Source organism: Abrus precatorius, unplaced genomic scaffold (assembly GCF_003935025.1).
Source record: "Abrus precatorius isolate BTA unplaced genomic scaffold, Abrus_2018 Scaffold3, whole genome shotgun sequence".
Lineage (NCBI taxonomy): Eukaryota > Viridiplantae > Streptophyta > Magnoliopsida > Fabales > Fabaceae > Abrus > Abrus precatorius.
Window position 1 is genome coordinate 20,813,202 of NW_020874373.1, and position 17,407 is coordinate 20,830,608.

Here is a 17,407-nt window from a genome sequence, read left to right on the forward strand (position 1 = left end):
CTTTTTTGCAAGAGACGTCACAGTTTATTTTAAATGTTATTAAAAGACAGGCTAATTTTTAAAACAAATTAATTAATTAAATCAAATTCAATAGCATAAAAAATAGTTATATCTAACTCGAATATATTGCTTTAAGTAGATAAAAAACATAAAAATAAAATTAAAGAGTTTTAGGATAAAATTAAATATTCACATATTCTTTTCAACATAAAATTGTCAACTGTAATCAAACTTTTAAAAAAATTAAGAAAATGTAAAAAACCCTAACTCTCCTAAACGGTCAAGTGAGCATCCTTACCCTCTCTTCAAGTTCCTGGGCAGGTGAGCTTGCGCCTTCGACGCCAGATCTGTGTTTAAAGCTTATGTGACCGCACCATCCTTTTGTTAAGTCCAAACCTCTCTCTATCTCTCATCTGTTATCTTTTGATCGTAATGTCCACTTTTGGTGCCGCAAATACGAACCCAAACAAATCCCATGAGGTAACGCTCCCATTCCTGAATGCCGAACGCGTGGCATACTTGGTTCATTATCAACTACTCCTCGCCTTAACGCTCCAATTTTCAGGTAGCTCAACCACCCGCTGATTCTGTTTCGAGCCTTTCTTTCAGTCCCAAGGCCAATTTCCTCGTTGCTACTTCATGGGACAACCAGGTTTCACATTTCTTACGTTTTTGTATTGCATTTCATTTATTACTTTTTCTTTTTCTGCGTGTTTGGTTGACAATTTGTACAACAGGTTCGGTGCTGGGAGATAACGAGGAATGGGACTGTTGTCAACAGTACTCCCAAGGCTTCAATTTCTCATGACCAGCCAGTAATGAATTTAAATTCCAAAACATTTTATTAAGAGAAAAAAAAAAAGATTATGGGTATGACAAAATTTAGGTGCAGGACCATAGGGGTTTTTGGTGCTGTTTACCAATTAAAATTGGAGTTTCAGTTCAGTAAATTGTGCTAACCTTTAATGCTGACCTTTATTGCGTGAATTATTGAAGTGGAACTCCAATTTTAATTGGAGAATAGTTTCAAAAGTATCTATGGTATTGCACCTATTTTTTGTTCTTCTGGTTATTGTTATTATGTTGTTATTCTTTGTGATTCAAGTGCATTGGTTGCACTTTTTTCAGTTTTTTGATGTCTAGTTTGTTTTATTGAAGGTTTTGTGCTCAGCTTGGAAGGATGATGGAACGACGGTTTTTTCTGGAGGCTGTGACAAGCAGGTCAAGATGTGGCCTCTTTTGTCTGGTGGACAACCGGTGACTGTTGCCATGCATGATGCTCCCATAAAAGATATTGCCTGGATACCAGAGATGAGTCTTTTAGCCACAGGAAGCTGGGACAAGACCCTGAAGTACGTGTCTTGATTCTTTTTCTATGTTCAGTCATGTTGTGGTACTGGTAACATTGTGAATTCAAAGTAGGAATTGCATTTGCTGGTGTCTTTTCTAGCTTATGAGTTAGGGCCTGATTGAAGCTGGTATAGTAAAGAAGAGGACCAGAAACTGAAAGGATCCACAATATGGCTTGAAGGATGGCTTGTATGGGAGTGAGTTAGTTTAGAGAATTAATAGCATTTTTATATTAAGCTTTCTCAAAAAGCTCTCTTACGATGTTGAAATTGGCTAATTTTACAAAATAAGCTGAAAACACACACACACAATAAGAGTGCCCTGTATTGATTTAGAGTTAGCTGAGGTAGCAGGTGGCTAGCATTTTAGGGAAATGATTCATGTGAGAAGGGGATTTAGGATAGCAATCCCTAAAATAATCCCCTAACAGCAACAAAACGATATGATAGCAATCCTAATCATAACAGACCTAACACAATAACTACTATTTAAACTATTTAACACAATCAATATTGATTGTTAGGAAGCATAAAAATGGAACTGCACTTATAATTTTCTATTTAAAAACGTAGAGCTTTGAATAGGTTGCTTCATTTGCAATAGTTTATTCTACTTTGTTTCTGTCCTTTCATGAATTGCTAAATGGCTAGTGTGTAAAGATTTAATAAAACCATGTATGTTTCTTCACCTAATATCTGGTTCTTAAATTTAAGCTTTCACAAGTGAAATGAGTTATTTTCCTTCTTTTTGTTTTTTATCTATAAGAAGTTTATGATTTTATCTCTCAGAAACATTGGCAACTGCTATAAAAAATTTTAAAATTTTGGTAATAAAAAAGCATTTTCTATTCTAATTCCTATTTTGTCATCTGTGTGATGGGTTGCATTGAAGTCTTAACTACTTTATGTAATCATTTATGCTTTAATTTCTATATTTTAGGTATTGGGACACCAGGCAGTCAAATCCTGTGCATACTCAACAACTTCCTGATCGCTGTTATGCCATGACAGTGAAACATCCTCTGATGGTTGTGGGAACTGCAGATAGGAATCTGGTTGTCTTCAACTTGCAAAACCCTCAGGTGATATTTTATTTTTCTGATAGCATGTCTGGTTCAGCTTAATTCTAGGGAAATAATCATTTGTTTTTCAAAATCTCTCTTTGTAAGCTGAACAAAATAAGTGATTATTTCTCAAAAATAAGCTGAATCAAACATGTACTAAAATAATTTTTCCTACTGTAGTTGTTGCATGGAGATGAAATTTCTACAAGATTCATTCAGCAGTATCTAATTTGAGTATGATTTTGCTACATCAAGTGAAATGTGGATTGTCTATTTTTGCTCCATGCAAATGTTATCAGCAGTTTATATTTATGTATAATACAAAAACTCTTATAACAAACAATGATTTTGTTAGTTATTACAGTCTCTTGATTTTTCAATTGTTGAGATCCCACGTTCATTACAGATAGGACTGAAGTGGAGTTAATCAAAGTCAAGGCAATTCTTATCTTACAAGTTAGATTTTGGGGTTTAGGTTCAAGCCTAAATTCAACATAATGTCAGAGTCTATTAAAGATCCAATGTTGAGCCACCCTTGACTATAAAAAAGAACAACTTGGACGACCCCCCCTCCCCCAGATTTTTTTCAGTGCAGTTAACTTGACTCACGGCTTTCAGTGCAATCTACTTGGTTCTGCAACTCTCTCAGTTCGTTGTATATAAAAAATCAGACGTACAATTTTCACATTCCAGATGTTTGATCCTGGACGTGAGATGTATTGAAATCTTATATTGACTACAAATGTGACTAAAGTAGAATTTATAAAGGATAAGATAATCCTCATGTTATGGGTTAGCTTTTGGGTTGAGTTAGGCCTAAGCCTAAATTCACGATTGACAATTACCACCAGCCGTTCTAAAGTGTACAATGTTTTTTAGAGGAACTAGGTCCAAATCATTTGAATGATAGGAATCCTCCAATAACTAGAGTCTACAGTAAGAGAAGTAGGATTAGCATAACAAAGGTCTTAATATGTTGTAATGGAATCTTTTATTAATTAGGGGGAGGGAAACCAGTAAAAAAATAATAGAATCTGTTATTAGTTAGTATAAATAGGAGAGGGAAGCCAGAGAGGGGAAATTTGAAAATTCAGAAGTGTAATAGGGACTTGGGAGATGCATAGATCTCTAGAATATTCAGGGAATTAATTTACTTTCTGGGCATTCTTCCTATTCTTGGTGTTGCACCTCATTGTGACAAGATCAGGATTATAGTTCTTCAATAATGATACACTTTTTCATTCATATTCTGATCAGTTTCTTTCACTGAACTTTACTCAGTAGTATCACACCTTGAGACAAACCCTAAGATTAGTTTATTTGTTCAGTACCAGGAATGCATCATGTTAAATTAAACTCATTGCTCTGTAACATTGATGTCTGTGTTTTATCTTTTACTTTGATTAAAAAAATACTATAACAAATTTATTGTTCCACCATGGGGAGTACATCTTATCTTCTCTCTTTAAGGATTAAGTAAATAAGGGAAAATATTGAACTTATCACATAGCTGCAAGAATGGGGAAGATATAAAATGAAATGGAACATACAACAAGCCAAACTGAATATGAAATATGAATGCCCTTGTTTAACTATTTTTTTGCTTTTATGGTGACATATTCTGTTAACAACTGTTTATAGTTCCTTATCCAAGCTTACTGGTCAGGCTCACATGATTTGTTTATGTTTAAGTATTTCACCTATTCTGCTATTTATGATTTTCTATGATTTTGACGAGGTGAAATTAAGAAGTGCTGATTTCATATTAACATTTGAGGAGCATTTTGATTTCAATGAATGTCGATATTATTTGTTTTTCTTCTAAATTTGTGTTGAATTCCCAACAGACCGAGTACAAAAGAATTGTATCTCCCTTGAAATATCAGACAAGATGTGTTGCTGCTTTTCCTGATCAGCAAGGTTTTTTGGTATGAACTCACCTCTCACATATAATCAAATACAGTGGTAGAGGTCTTAATTATTGCCTTTTTTGTTTTATTTAATTTCATTACTACTTTGACGTTGGGTGATTCTGCATTTGATTTGGGGTGATTGTTTCATTTGAGCCTTACATGACCATGTTGTGAAGATCCTCTATGGCTCAAGGATGCTCTAACTTTTGCACATCCAATGGGAATTTAGACAACTCGGTTATGTATGTATCATTTGCCAGAAGGATTTTTAACTGAACCTGTTAGATTACTATATTGGGGCCTTAATTATTGGGATATTACGTTGTAAGAACTATACTATAAAAACTAGTCATTGAAGTTGGAGAACCCAAAGTCTTATAAATCTCACATCAGAATCTCATACTTCTGATATGAATCATGAGACTCAAGTCACTTACCTTGTAATTGGAATCTTATATTGTATGCCATAGTGTTGTATTGTGGTGGTTAGTGTGCTGTGAAAGTGAGATTAGAAAACAAGAGAAAGGGGATGTTGAATCGAGTTTTTTACCTTTTGAAATATAGGTTTATAAAAGTTTCTTTGTTCAATAACCATCGGTTATCAAACAACAAATGATTCAATCAAAGTTTGTTTTGAGAAGTTTTTAATTTTAGAATCCTTTCCAGCTAGTTAAGATACTAGAAGGAAAGTTGTAAAAGCAAGAACATCAAGATTTATATTGGTTCATCCCACAATTATAGAACTACGTCCTGTCCTTGACAACATATCAATTTTTAATTTCCTATGAAATGCTTTCTACACCAAAAGTGTGTCACTATCTAAGTATTTTTTAACAGGTTGCTCTGTGCTTGAATCCAAGTCTTCGTTTAAAAACTGCCTCCCTGGACTTTCTTATTCAAGTATTTTTACAACAGCTTTAAGCCTCACTCAGTAAATTTTAAGATAAAAGATAAAGCTCTTATGATACACAGGAAAGCTAGAGAGATACTCCCTCCGGATTCGAATATAAGCAAAAAATAACTAATTCACCCTAATTAAGAATAGTAGTTAACCTCATTTAGTTTTCTTAATCTCGTTTAAAAAATAACTTCATTCTCTAAATTGCCCTTCATGGAACTTGTTACAAATGGGAATACTATTTCTCTTTTTTGAAAGTCTCACAAGAATAAAAGGAGTCATTGGAAATAAAATTTGAATTAAATAAAGGGTATTTTGGGGATGATTTCATTAAATAGGGTGGAATTAATTAATATTTGCTTATATTTTTGACAATCACACGAGTTTAAATTTGCTTATATTCGAGTCCGGAGAGAATATAAGCTATGAGCTATAAGGATAAATGAAAATGTTTCTGGTAGCTTATCTTATTGTTGTGTTTGTTCTTGTGCTTTTTGCATCGTTACATGTCTCTTTATAGAGTATAATGCATTTGTGTATGTTAGAGACAATCATGCGTCCGTTTGATATAACATATACCCAGAGTCTTTCACTCCTTCCACTTCAACAAAAGTATTTTTTTGAATTCTTCCTTTTCTATTGCTTTGTCAAGAATGTGCTTGGTGTAAAATATGTGATAATGTACTTTTGTCTTTATCAAAGAAGTATGGTTTTGTAATTTTTGAGATAAAGTTCCATTTCTTTGGTCAACGGTTGCTTTTAGCTGATTTTGTGCAGACCATCCACAGTAGGGGCTTTTTGCTGATTTTCTTGCATATACTGTTGTTTCATAAGTGCAAACTATCTTTAAGTAGTTGATGCCTTGAGTTTACTTAGATACATGTTTAAACTGAAATATTCAACAAACTCATCAAATAATAATATAACTTTCATGTAAATAATAATGATTTTTTATACATCAATATTTTATGACATTCTGTCTTAGGGGTCAACTGTCTTGACTTTGACATGCTGTGCTGGTAGAACATGTTAATTTGTTAGTTTAACTAACAGGTCCCCTAACTGCTTAGTCTGTTTCTGTTGCAACCTTGTTATAACAGTATTTGTTAGTTGTTACAACTGATCTGATATAGTTCCAACAGTCTCTCCTACAAGGTTCCCATGTATTCGGAATTCAGACTATGGTTCAATTTTGTATCTTAGAAATCAGAACATTTAGCGCTCTAAATTTTCTCTTAACTTGTCTTATCTTTCTCACTTTTCGACAGTTTTTGTTCTCTTGATCTTCAACATGCCATTACAAACTCAAACATCATCAATTTTATCTTTTCTTTCAACTTAATCAGCTTATATCCTATCTCTATTTATTCTATTCAAATCTATCTTTTTATATGTATTAAAATGAATCTAAATTTATTAGTTAGTTTGTTAATTATTCAATTTTTTCTTTATTTTGTATTATTTATTTATATCAAGGTTGTCAAAATCAAGATCCTACCTAGGATCAGAAAAGTTAAGGAAACATGTAAATCTTGTAATCATAATGCGGATCGTAATATCCTACTTAAAATATAAAATGATTTTGAATTTATATATATGCATAACAATTAATAAAAATAAGACAAAATAGCCTTAAATTACTAACAGCCACAAACTTATAAGTAAAAACCATTCCAAATTCAGAACCTCCAACTCTAGCACCACCTGAACTCCCATTACCCTTTCTAACAAGTAACAACTCTTTCCCACTGAAAAGACTTCTGTTAACTAAAGAGATTAAAAGAGTGTAACCTAGCAGATATCAGAAACTTGAATCCAGGGTACCAAATAGAGTAGCAACTGAACCAAATCAAGTAGTAGTTGAACCCACAAGAAAATGAACCAAGTGTCCAACTCAGAAAGAACTGAAGTGAATAGTGCCAAACCCAGAAGTTGAAAAACCAAGGAGGCGATTGGAACTTTTGTGTGCATAAAGCAAAAAAAAAAAGGTGAAGAAAAGCGCCAAAATGAATGGGGTTAAAAGTCTTTAATCTAATGGGTCAAATTTGTTGGCTTTTTTCAAAAGAAATGAGTTCAAACAAGAAGGGAAAAATTGTTTGATCCTACAATTTTACTAGTAAGATCTTATTATCCTAAAAAAAGAGTCAGAGAGTGTGATCAGGATTGCTGAGGCATGAGAAAGATGTAAAATCATATGATCTTATGTGTAAAATTGCAAATTTAACTACCATTATTTATATTGAATTAAATTTGATTATTTATTTATTATTCTATTTTTATTATTTTATTCTGTGTATATATATATATATATATATATATATGATTTATTCTATCAATTTATATCTATATTTCTTGTGTCACTTATGTATTTTTTAACTATATTCACTGAACATTATTTCTGGGCTCTGATAATTTCTATGTAGGTTGGCTCAATAGAAGGGAGGGTTGGAGTACATCACCTGGATGATGCACAACAAAGCAAGAATTTTACTTTTAAATGCCACAGAGAGAACAATGAGATATATTCAGTCAACTCCTTAAATTTCCATCCGGTAATACACCATATGATATTAAAATTTGGTAAATTTAATTTTCGAACATGTGGATTTAATATTCTTTTATGTAAGTTCTTATTTGATGTCTTTGCATTCAGATACATCATACTTTTGCAACTGCTGGATCTGATGGTGCTTTCAATTTCTGGGATAAGGACAGTAAACAGAGACTCAAGGTTTCCCCTTTTCTCTAAAACTCTCTTTCTCACTCTTCCTTGTTTGTTGAAACTGATCTCTGAAATGTCCAAAACATACTTTTGTATTATTTTTTACTTGTTTCATAGTAGGATCTGTTTGTATGTGTTAAAAAACTTAAGCCTAATTCACTTCCAAAAGCTAGTTCATAGGAGGACTATCCTAGCCCTTATAAGGAAACACACACCTCTCACGCCCTTGTGTGAAATTTGTAGGACTGGACATCTGCACGGGTGACCCAACAGGACTAGACATTTGTGGGCAGCCCAACATTCAAACTGGATAGGCTTTTGATACTATGTTAAGAAATTTGGGCATAACTCACTTCCAAAAGCTAGCTTATAGGATGGGGACTACTCTAGCCCTTATAAGGAAACAGTATGTATGGCTGAACACCCAGCCTGCCAACTAGCTATCATTGTTGTTACTCTCCTTTCTTGGGTACTATCTTTTTGGAGAGGGGGGGGGGGGGGGGGGGCGGCGTGGGCCTTTTGGGGCCCTTGGTCTCCAATTGTCCTATCATCACTTATAGGGAAATGGAAGGATGAATCCCTTTCAATATCAGATTTGGATGTTTGTGTTTCTTTTTGGGTTCTTAAAGACCTGATTACTGTGTTGATCATGTATGAAGGTCTTGAAAGTAATATATTGTCTTCTATCTACCTTCAATCTTTTTGAAATTTTGTTGTTATTGCCATTTACTTATAAGAAATTAATGTGTTTGCAGGTTATGCAAAGGTGTAGTCAGCCCATACCTTGCAGTACATTCAATAATGATGGTTCAATATTTGCATACGCGGTATGGTCAATGATGTTTTGACAAGTCATAGTTATTTACTTACGGAGTTACATATATTTTTTCTTCACCATTTCATATTCCATTCTTTCATAGGTTAGGAAACCTACGTTTTTTACCTCCTAACTGAAGTACCTCTTCTCTCCCTCTCTCTCTCTGCATCACATTACACCAATGCATGGTAAATATTTAAAATACAAACATGTACTTCGGTTTCCAACTTAGCTGTTTCTGATGTTGAATATTATTTTATTGGGGGAAGCTTTGATGATACTTTTCAGAATTTACATACTTACCAAGTATAGAAAGAGAAATGCTAGCAATACATTTTTTAAATACGCTATTTTTGGGTGAATTTTATGCTTCCCCCACTAGATAAGGAGTAGTACCTACATGATTTAGTGGGCTCAACATCATCGAACAATTTAAAAGCAGTGTGTTGCTAGCATTCTTCGGGAAAGAAATAATTTGTATGGGCTTTGTTTCTAGTTACTTATAAAATGAATAATCTAATTATTTTCAAAATCTTGACTTAACCATGTCAGTGTGGATCTCTTTTTTTGTAAAAACATATGCTAATTATCTTCATGTAATAATGGGATAAGGCTTTGTTGGTGATGTTGTATACACTGCTAATTATCTTCGTAGTTAGTTAATGATGTTCCCTAGAAAGCAACTTAAATATGCTTGTTGGTCCTTGTCAATTTGACCAATGCCTACTGTAGTCCTAGTGGCATGAAATTTGGTTCTCCTTAACGTCTTAGGTTTGACTTTTGTAACTGGATAAGATAGGTGCTGGCATTCTTAAATGAGTCTACCTAGTTTGACAAATTACTCTGCTCAAAGTAGCGTATTCTAATAATTAGGGTCTAATTGCCCTCCCCCTCCCCCTGCCCACCTTAAATAAAATAAAATAAAGCTTAGGTCCTGTGATACGTATAGTATCAGAGAGGCCTGCAGAACATAGAAAGAGAAAATAGAAAGAGATAGAGTGAAGGATTCTGAGAGCAATGCTCCCCTAGCAAGAGAGAATCTCTCTGCCCCAAATATCAGTTCCAATCACCAGATACCCCACTCCATAAAGCAGCACTCAATATAACAGAATTAGCTCTAACTAATCACAAATTTCCCCATCTCCCCCTAACTCTTTATTCTATTACAAAATAATTCCCCTCTCACACATTAAGGCCCAATAGTCTTTGATCTACGCTGGTAGACCTTTCCCCATCTAGAGAGCGGGGCACAATTCCTATCATCCTGGAATTTAAATTGATATTTGATAAGTTGAATTTTCAATACTGATAATTCATATCGTATTTTTTTTTTTTTTCTCAAGCCAAGAGGTTTACATATGCTACTAAAATTGATTGTGGTAGAAGGATGTGATATTGACTTGTATTGAAAATGCTAAATTTATGAATTTAAAGACATTGTTGAGAATGCATTCTGTTCCCCCTCCTCCCTCTCTAAGGTTAGCATACAATGCATGAGTATTTAAAATAGTATGAGATGAATTGCCTGAATCCCATCTGCCCCTCATATGATATGGTTGGGGTTAAATTGTCAGTTTTGTGCATTTTATATTCTAAATTACCATGCTTCAAAAATATGTACAAACTTGGCATTTATTTTATATGGAGATGTTGATGCAAATGCAACCCTTCCATTTAATTACCAGTTATTTGATTCTGAAACCTTATGCATGTCTGTAGGTCTGTTATGATTGGAGCAAGGGTGCAGAAAATCACAATCCAACTACAGCAAAGAGCTACATCTTTTTGCACCTACCACAGGTATGCTTGTACATACATGCTTGTTAATATTGTTGAATAATTTTTCTATGAACATAACTCATTGGAAGGATGAGATTGAATGAATGTAAAAGAATGCTACAGAATGGGAACAATAATTTACTTTTATTTGATGTATATATGTATATAGGAAAATGATCAGATTACATTGGTGCAAGTTGCACCAGTAATTACATCGTCAAATGATTTTTTATTGGATAATCTTATTTTGAAATCAGTTGTTGGATTAAAAGCTTCTATATATAGATTGTCTGCAAAATTTTGTATCAATTCAAAATTATTTGACGTCATTCAAACATGAAAATTAATGTAATATATACTTTTGAAATATATGAAATTAAGGATCTTTTGACTACATTTTTATAGTTCTTCAATTTTGACTTGTAAATTAATGGTTGGATTGACAAAACTCACATTTTGTATGAAGTTAATAATGGTGTAACTTACATGGATATAATTTAATCTCTTCTCACACACACGCTCAGGATTGACTAGGTTCGCCTTGTATTTTTCCCATTCAACAAGTGTTTAGTAACCGTTTTCCTCATCTGAGCAGGAGACTGAGGTTAAAGGTAAGCCAAGAGCTGGAACAACGGGTAGAAAGTGAAATTTTGCCCCGAAGATCCGTTTTGTTTTGGTGCTACCATTGAGGCTTTGAAGCTGGAATCAGCAGATTGGTCATTTAATATTTTGGTTCAACAGCTAAATTGAGAAGATTGTAATTCTTACTTCGGATTTTCATCCAAAATTCTTAGGTTTGCCCATTTTTCTACTCTACAGGTGTACTGTTATCATGATTTAGGGATAGGCTGTTGCTCTTTTATATAATGGACAGATTCAAATGATGCTGATATCTTTTGCAGTGTGGATGTATCATGACGGAGTCTTCTTTCTTTAACATTGAGAAGCGATGCTGGAGGCTTGCCTCGTCATTTCTTGATCCCAATGTTATCATCCTTATTAATCTTTTCATGCTTCTGTTTCTCAGCCATCCTGATTGCTAGAGGTTTAATTCCTTGGAGCTGTGTGGACAAAAGAGAGAATAAAATTCGTGGTTTAGCATATGCTTTCATATTTAGGGTTTAGATTATACCTAGAGTGGATATTGGAATGGACGTACGTAACACATGAAGCTTTTTAATATCGAAAGTTTTGAAGAAACGTTTAACTTTTGAAATGAACTCCACTTCCTCAAAGAGGAGTTCTAGAAACACTTTCTAACTTTGAATGGAAAAAATTCTCATTAAAATTGTTGAGACATAATTATTATTTTATCTTAAGATATTTTTATAAAATAATTAATTAATACAAGGAATAACTTATAAAAAATCTTATGAAAAATATTATAAACTTTTCAAAAGTCTAATATTTTAGAGGGCCAGAGATAATAATCTATTAAGAAATGCGTGCAATGTATATATAAAAGTCACCGTATATGGTATGATCATGTATGCTTAGTTTTGCTACAATTATGCCCAAATACCAACTAAGAAAAGCGAGTACAATAATACAAATATTTGACAGATAGTACTCTATTAACATCATTACACATATTTAACACTTCTTCTCAATGTTACCATTATAAATCATATACACAAAGCTTGTCTTTCATGTACTTAATACACTTGGTGAATACAAATGTCAATTAATGTATTTTGTTCTTTAATGGAGAAGACAGGATTCAAAGAGAATGTAAGGTTGATTAGTTATTATAAATAAGTGTTATTTATGAGATAACTTTAAATTTTAATTCTTTAAGAAATTGCTTTATCCACATAAGTTTGCATATAGTTATGGTCATGATACAATAATTTGCTTCTGCATTAGAAAGAGAAATCATATTTTGCTTCTAATTCTTCCACAAAATCATATTATCTTCTATCAAAATGCAATAGTTAGAAATATATCTCATCATAATATCTTGCATAACCTGCATCATTTTTACTTTGCAAACTTAGCGTGACTCTTGTCTTAATACAAGAGACTTTTTTCTAGGGCTTCTAATATATTTTAATTTATGAAACAATGCATCATAATGTCTTTTACTAGGAGAGTTAATGAATTGATTTATTATATTGACAGCAAAAGAGATATTGAATGAGTGACAGCAAAAGAGATATTGAATGAGTGACAGTGAGATAGTTTAGTTTTTCAACCAATTTTGTTACCAATCTCTAGTACTTTTTTGGATGAGAATGAGGTTCTTCCTGACTTGGCAAAAGTTTGGAATTAGGATTCATAAGAGTAGAGTATCTACAAATTTGGCATATGTCAAATTCATTTCTTTTAAGATATTCAATTCATACTTTCTCTAAGATTGAGAAGAGATCACATTTTGATAGGGGGCACACAAAACAAAGGAAAGATCATAGGTATTATTGTTCTTGGATTGCGCTACCTCTATTCTCAAGAAGTATTGGAATCTACCAAAATCTTTTATTTAAAAATTGTGACATGAATGATTATTCAATTGTGTAATTTCATGGTGATAGCTTCTAGTAATAACAATATTGTCAATATAAATAATTAAATAAATGCATCCTATGGCTGAATGTGGATAAAAAATTGTATGATTAGCTTCACTTTGAGTTGTACGACTCCTGTACAATCTATAAAAGTTATCAACAAATTGGTAATTATGTTGAAAATATTTATTATGTAATAAACTTCAAGAAAAATCATTACCTCAACTTTTTTTTTTCTTTCAAAAAAATGTCTAAAATTTCATATCTTGCCTCATTGCCTTAAACAAAATGACTTTTCAACCATGTAAAATATTATTCAACATTCAATTAATAAATATTATAAATAAATCATATATCAAACTTATCATTAATAAACATAGTTGCCACTGAATGGTTGTCTTGACTGTATAACCCTTGGATATGTGGGTGCAATGCATAGAAATCTATGACATGCCTATAATTGAATCAATTGAGTTAATCCCAAAACGTTCTTGTGGTGATAATTAGTAGCTATGCACAATTGTTGATTTGTTAGGACAATAGAATCTCAACTATATTTTCTACATTAATCTAAATTAGCTAGTAAAGGAAGATCTCAACGATGCCCTATGGTTGAGTGATTAATGAAAATATCACCTCCAATTAAGCTCTATAATATTTATGCTTGGGTAAATCTTTCTAATTGTTCTTCACTACAAAGGTGATAATTTATATTATAAAAATTACACACTAACTAACTCATCATCATTGTCCTACCATACAATTCTTATTTTAGAGGCGAAATGTCCAATAACTATTCACCAAGTGAAGACCACATTTCACATGACGTGCTTCTAATAACTGGTCAACCATCAATATATAGACCAACTTGCATTGCAACATACTGTAATGTAATTGTACATTTTTTTAGATGTAAGTAAAAGGTGTGTATCTCTAGTTTTCACCTCTCCACTGACACAGTAAATAAGTTTGTTTAAGTTTAAAAAATAACCTGTTAAGCAACGCTTGAAAAATTTGCCCATCACAAATGTGAAATTATTTTCATTTTATCGTAGATGATATATTTCCCTCAACTTTAGAATCTTATCCTCAATGCCATTTCATTTATACTATATAAACTTAGATACATGACATTTTTATAAACTTAGATACATGATAGTAACAAAGAGAAAGTCATTTCTATTATATATTTAATATTCATAATTTTAAATTAAATAATTTTATAAGCAAATATTAGTAAAACAAATATAATTTTTTTTATAATAACATGCAAATTTTATGTTTTATGAAATTTAAAATACTAATATTAAAACTTACATGAAAAAATATTATTAACTTTAAAATCACAGCAAATATTAGTAAAACAAGAATATTTCTTATTTTTTTCTTACGAATATAACAATTATTTTACAAAAAACATAACTAAAATAAGCACGTTTTCAATAAAAGTAATTATTTAAATTGATAAACAAAAATTTAATACTATTAAAAATATTGTTTAAACAATTATATTTTATCATTTTATTTAATAATAGCATGCAAATATTATGTTTTATAAAATTTAAATTAATAATATTAAAACATACATGAAAATATAATTAAATTTATAATTACAGCAAATTTTACTGAAACAAGATTATTTCTTAGTTTGTCTTACTAACATAACAATTATTATAAAATAAATTTTGGACCAAAAAAATAATTATTTAAACAATTTTATTTAATCATTTTATTTTATAATAACATCGAAGCATTAGGTTTTATATTTTCTTACTAAAATAACAGCATATATCACATAACAATAGTATTATATATTAAAATAAAATATTAAAAATTATTTAACTTTTTAAAAATAATAAACATATATTTTTCTTCAAATTTTATATAAAAAAAAGAAGCTTGAATTCGCTTAGTATTTTCACACAAAGAGTTGCTGGTTGAATCCAAAACTCCTTTTAAAATTCCCATGTACGACACATGATATTTTAGAACTAATATGAACATATTTGTTAAAATATTTAAACAATTCTATTTTATTATTTTACTTTAACAATAAAATGTGAATATTGTATTATATTTTTTTATTCTTAAATTTTTTTTTACTAAGATAATAACTTCAATAACACATAACTAATAATTCACTAACAAAATAACATAATTAAAATAAAATATTAAATAACTTTCTTTTTAAAATATGATAAGGGGGCAGATGATTTGTTTTGGTGCAAAAAAAAATAAAATTGATCTTTTAGATTAAATTCATATAAAGCGAATTTAGACTCAGTTGAAAAAAAAATTTGTTTAAGCTATTTAAAATAACTTAAGTGAAACTTAGCATGCCATAAATTTTGATTGTTTAAGTAAAACAAATGTGCTTAAATGAAAAGATAACGACTTAAGTGCATCTAAATAAATTTATTAAATTTAAGCAAAAAAAGGACATAGTGCTCTAGATTGAAAAAATATGTTTCGCTTTAGCAAAATATTATATGTTTAGCTAAAATAAAGTTTGCTTAAATCAACTAAGAGTAAATGAAACGAATAGAGATTCACTTTAGTAAATAATATTTTACTTAAGCAAATAATGGAAAAAATGTGATTATTATACAAACACAAACAACATGCAAGATTGGACCAAATACATTGGATTCTATAGTGTTTCAATATACATTATACATAAAAAATGACTTGATAAATAAAAATTTAATGAAGAAACAAAATAAATTTTGATAGTTGTTCAATCAATTTTGATCAAGGATTGAACTATGGATATCACCCAGGTGTTCCTACAAGATAAGAAGATAAACTAGTGAAATTAAATAGAAAGAAAAACAAAGGAATTAAAATGAAATGATGTAATGTTAAGTTGAGCAATCTTATTGTCAACAATTCTAAGAAACTGAATTGATTTACTCATGTATGAAGTAGATAATAATATGGAGGTCCTCAGCAATGTAATTCAAATTGATAAGAAAGTATTGGTTTATATCCTTAACATATTCATGTAAAAATACATATATGGTTATATTATGGATGTTAACATTCATCTATTTATTCCTATTAAAAATCTGGAATGCTATTGACCTAAAATTGGACCCTTTTTTTTTCTTTTTCTTTTTTTCTTGTAGCTTAACCTACTACCTTTTTCAATTGTTTATACCTAGTTCTCTTGATACTTTATCATTGCTTGAATCTCTTAGGTTATGTACTATCATTATTGACCACAATTAGGACATTGTCTTTATTCATGTCATTAGTTTGTGCTTGTAAGTGAAGTTTTGTGATTTGGCCGATTAAAGTATTAAATACTCATCTACCAACTCAATATTCTTGTAAACTAGATACCTCATAAGTCAACCTAATCATTTTACATGCTAGATGGCAGTATCGATGAGTTAAGTTTAGGATCCTCCTTCACCTTTTTTCCTTTTACACTATGAATAATTCCACAATGACCTTATGTTATCCATCTCTGAAGTATGTATTTGTCAAGGACAACCTTGATATCATTGGTTTCAAACACTTTTAATGCATAGGAACAAAGTATGCTAAATGTTTAAAACTTTTTACAAGAGAAAGATATAGTAGTTGAGGAACGATCAAATATAACTATTCATAATCTTTCTTGGTTGATTGTAGTAATGATATATTCAATCAAAGGAGGAGTTTCAAACCTTTATGATATACAACAAGCCAAAAATAAAGCAAATTGTTGTTGGAGCAGCACCTAGAGCACGACCATCATGACCACCACCATTAACATCCATACATAACATGACACATGGATTCTTGCATCATACACCATCTCACTGGCACCAAGCAAAAAATGGCAGCAAACGATCTTTCTTTTATCATTTATCATTTTAATTAGTATTTAAAATTCTTATTATATCATTCATCTTCCCTTCCCATGGGTTCATACTACATCAACATCGTGGTGAGACTTTTGCTTTCCTATGGCCTACACCTACAAACTTTAAAATAGTTGTATCATGGTCTGGAGACAGTCCTACCTTCCTAACTCATGAAGAACATGCACATAATCATTTACTAGAGCAGCTTAGGAGGACCGTGATGGTCATAAACTAGGGGATGGATTAGAAGATGAAGAAGGAGGGAGACAAGATGAGGATCATGCTGCAAATAATGAGAGTGATCAAGTTTAGCCTATAGAGGACGAGGAGTATGTGTTAGACATGATCACTTTAAACACCTGAATTTTATATTGAACAATGTTATAGACATTATTTATTTTTAATTAGTTTTATGAATTACATTTTTGTTTTAAATTTCAAATATTTGTTATTTTGTAATGGATTGCACTTGTGCTTTCTCATTTTGAACACTTAAATTAAATCTAC

General features: G+C 31.2%; 1 protein-coding gene across 2 annotated transcripts; it reads left to right on the plus strand.

The window, feature by feature from the left end:
- The first annotated feature begins 245 nt into the window (after positions 1 to 245).
- LOC113862656 (protein RAE1) lies at positions 246 to 11,753 on the plus strand. Of its 2 annotated transcripts, XR_003504471.1 has the most exons (12): positions 246 to 480; positions 566 to 652; positions 738 to 815; positions 1,159 to 1,352; positions 2,290 to 2,431; positions 4,261 to 4,341; positions 7,648 to 7,776; positions 7,878 to 7,955; positions 8,702 to 8,773; positions 10,483 to 10,563; positions 11,138 to 11,336; positions 11,445 to 11,753. XR_003504471.1 is itself a non-coding variant. In XM_027495761.1 (11 exons), the coding sequence occupies exons 1-11, from the start codon at positions 433 to 435 to the stop codon at positions 11,186 to 11,188; spliced, it is 1,041 nt and encodes a 346-aa protein (XP_027351562.1). In that variant the 5' UTR covers positions 337 to 432; the 3' UTR covers positions 11,189 to 11,625. The 2 variants fall into 2 exon arrangements, 1 of the variants encoding a protein (XP_027351562.1); XM_027495761.1 differs by having other exon boundaries at positions 337 to 480; positions 11,138 to 11,625.
- The last annotated feature ends 5,654 nt before the right edge of the window (positions 11,754 to 17,407 follow it).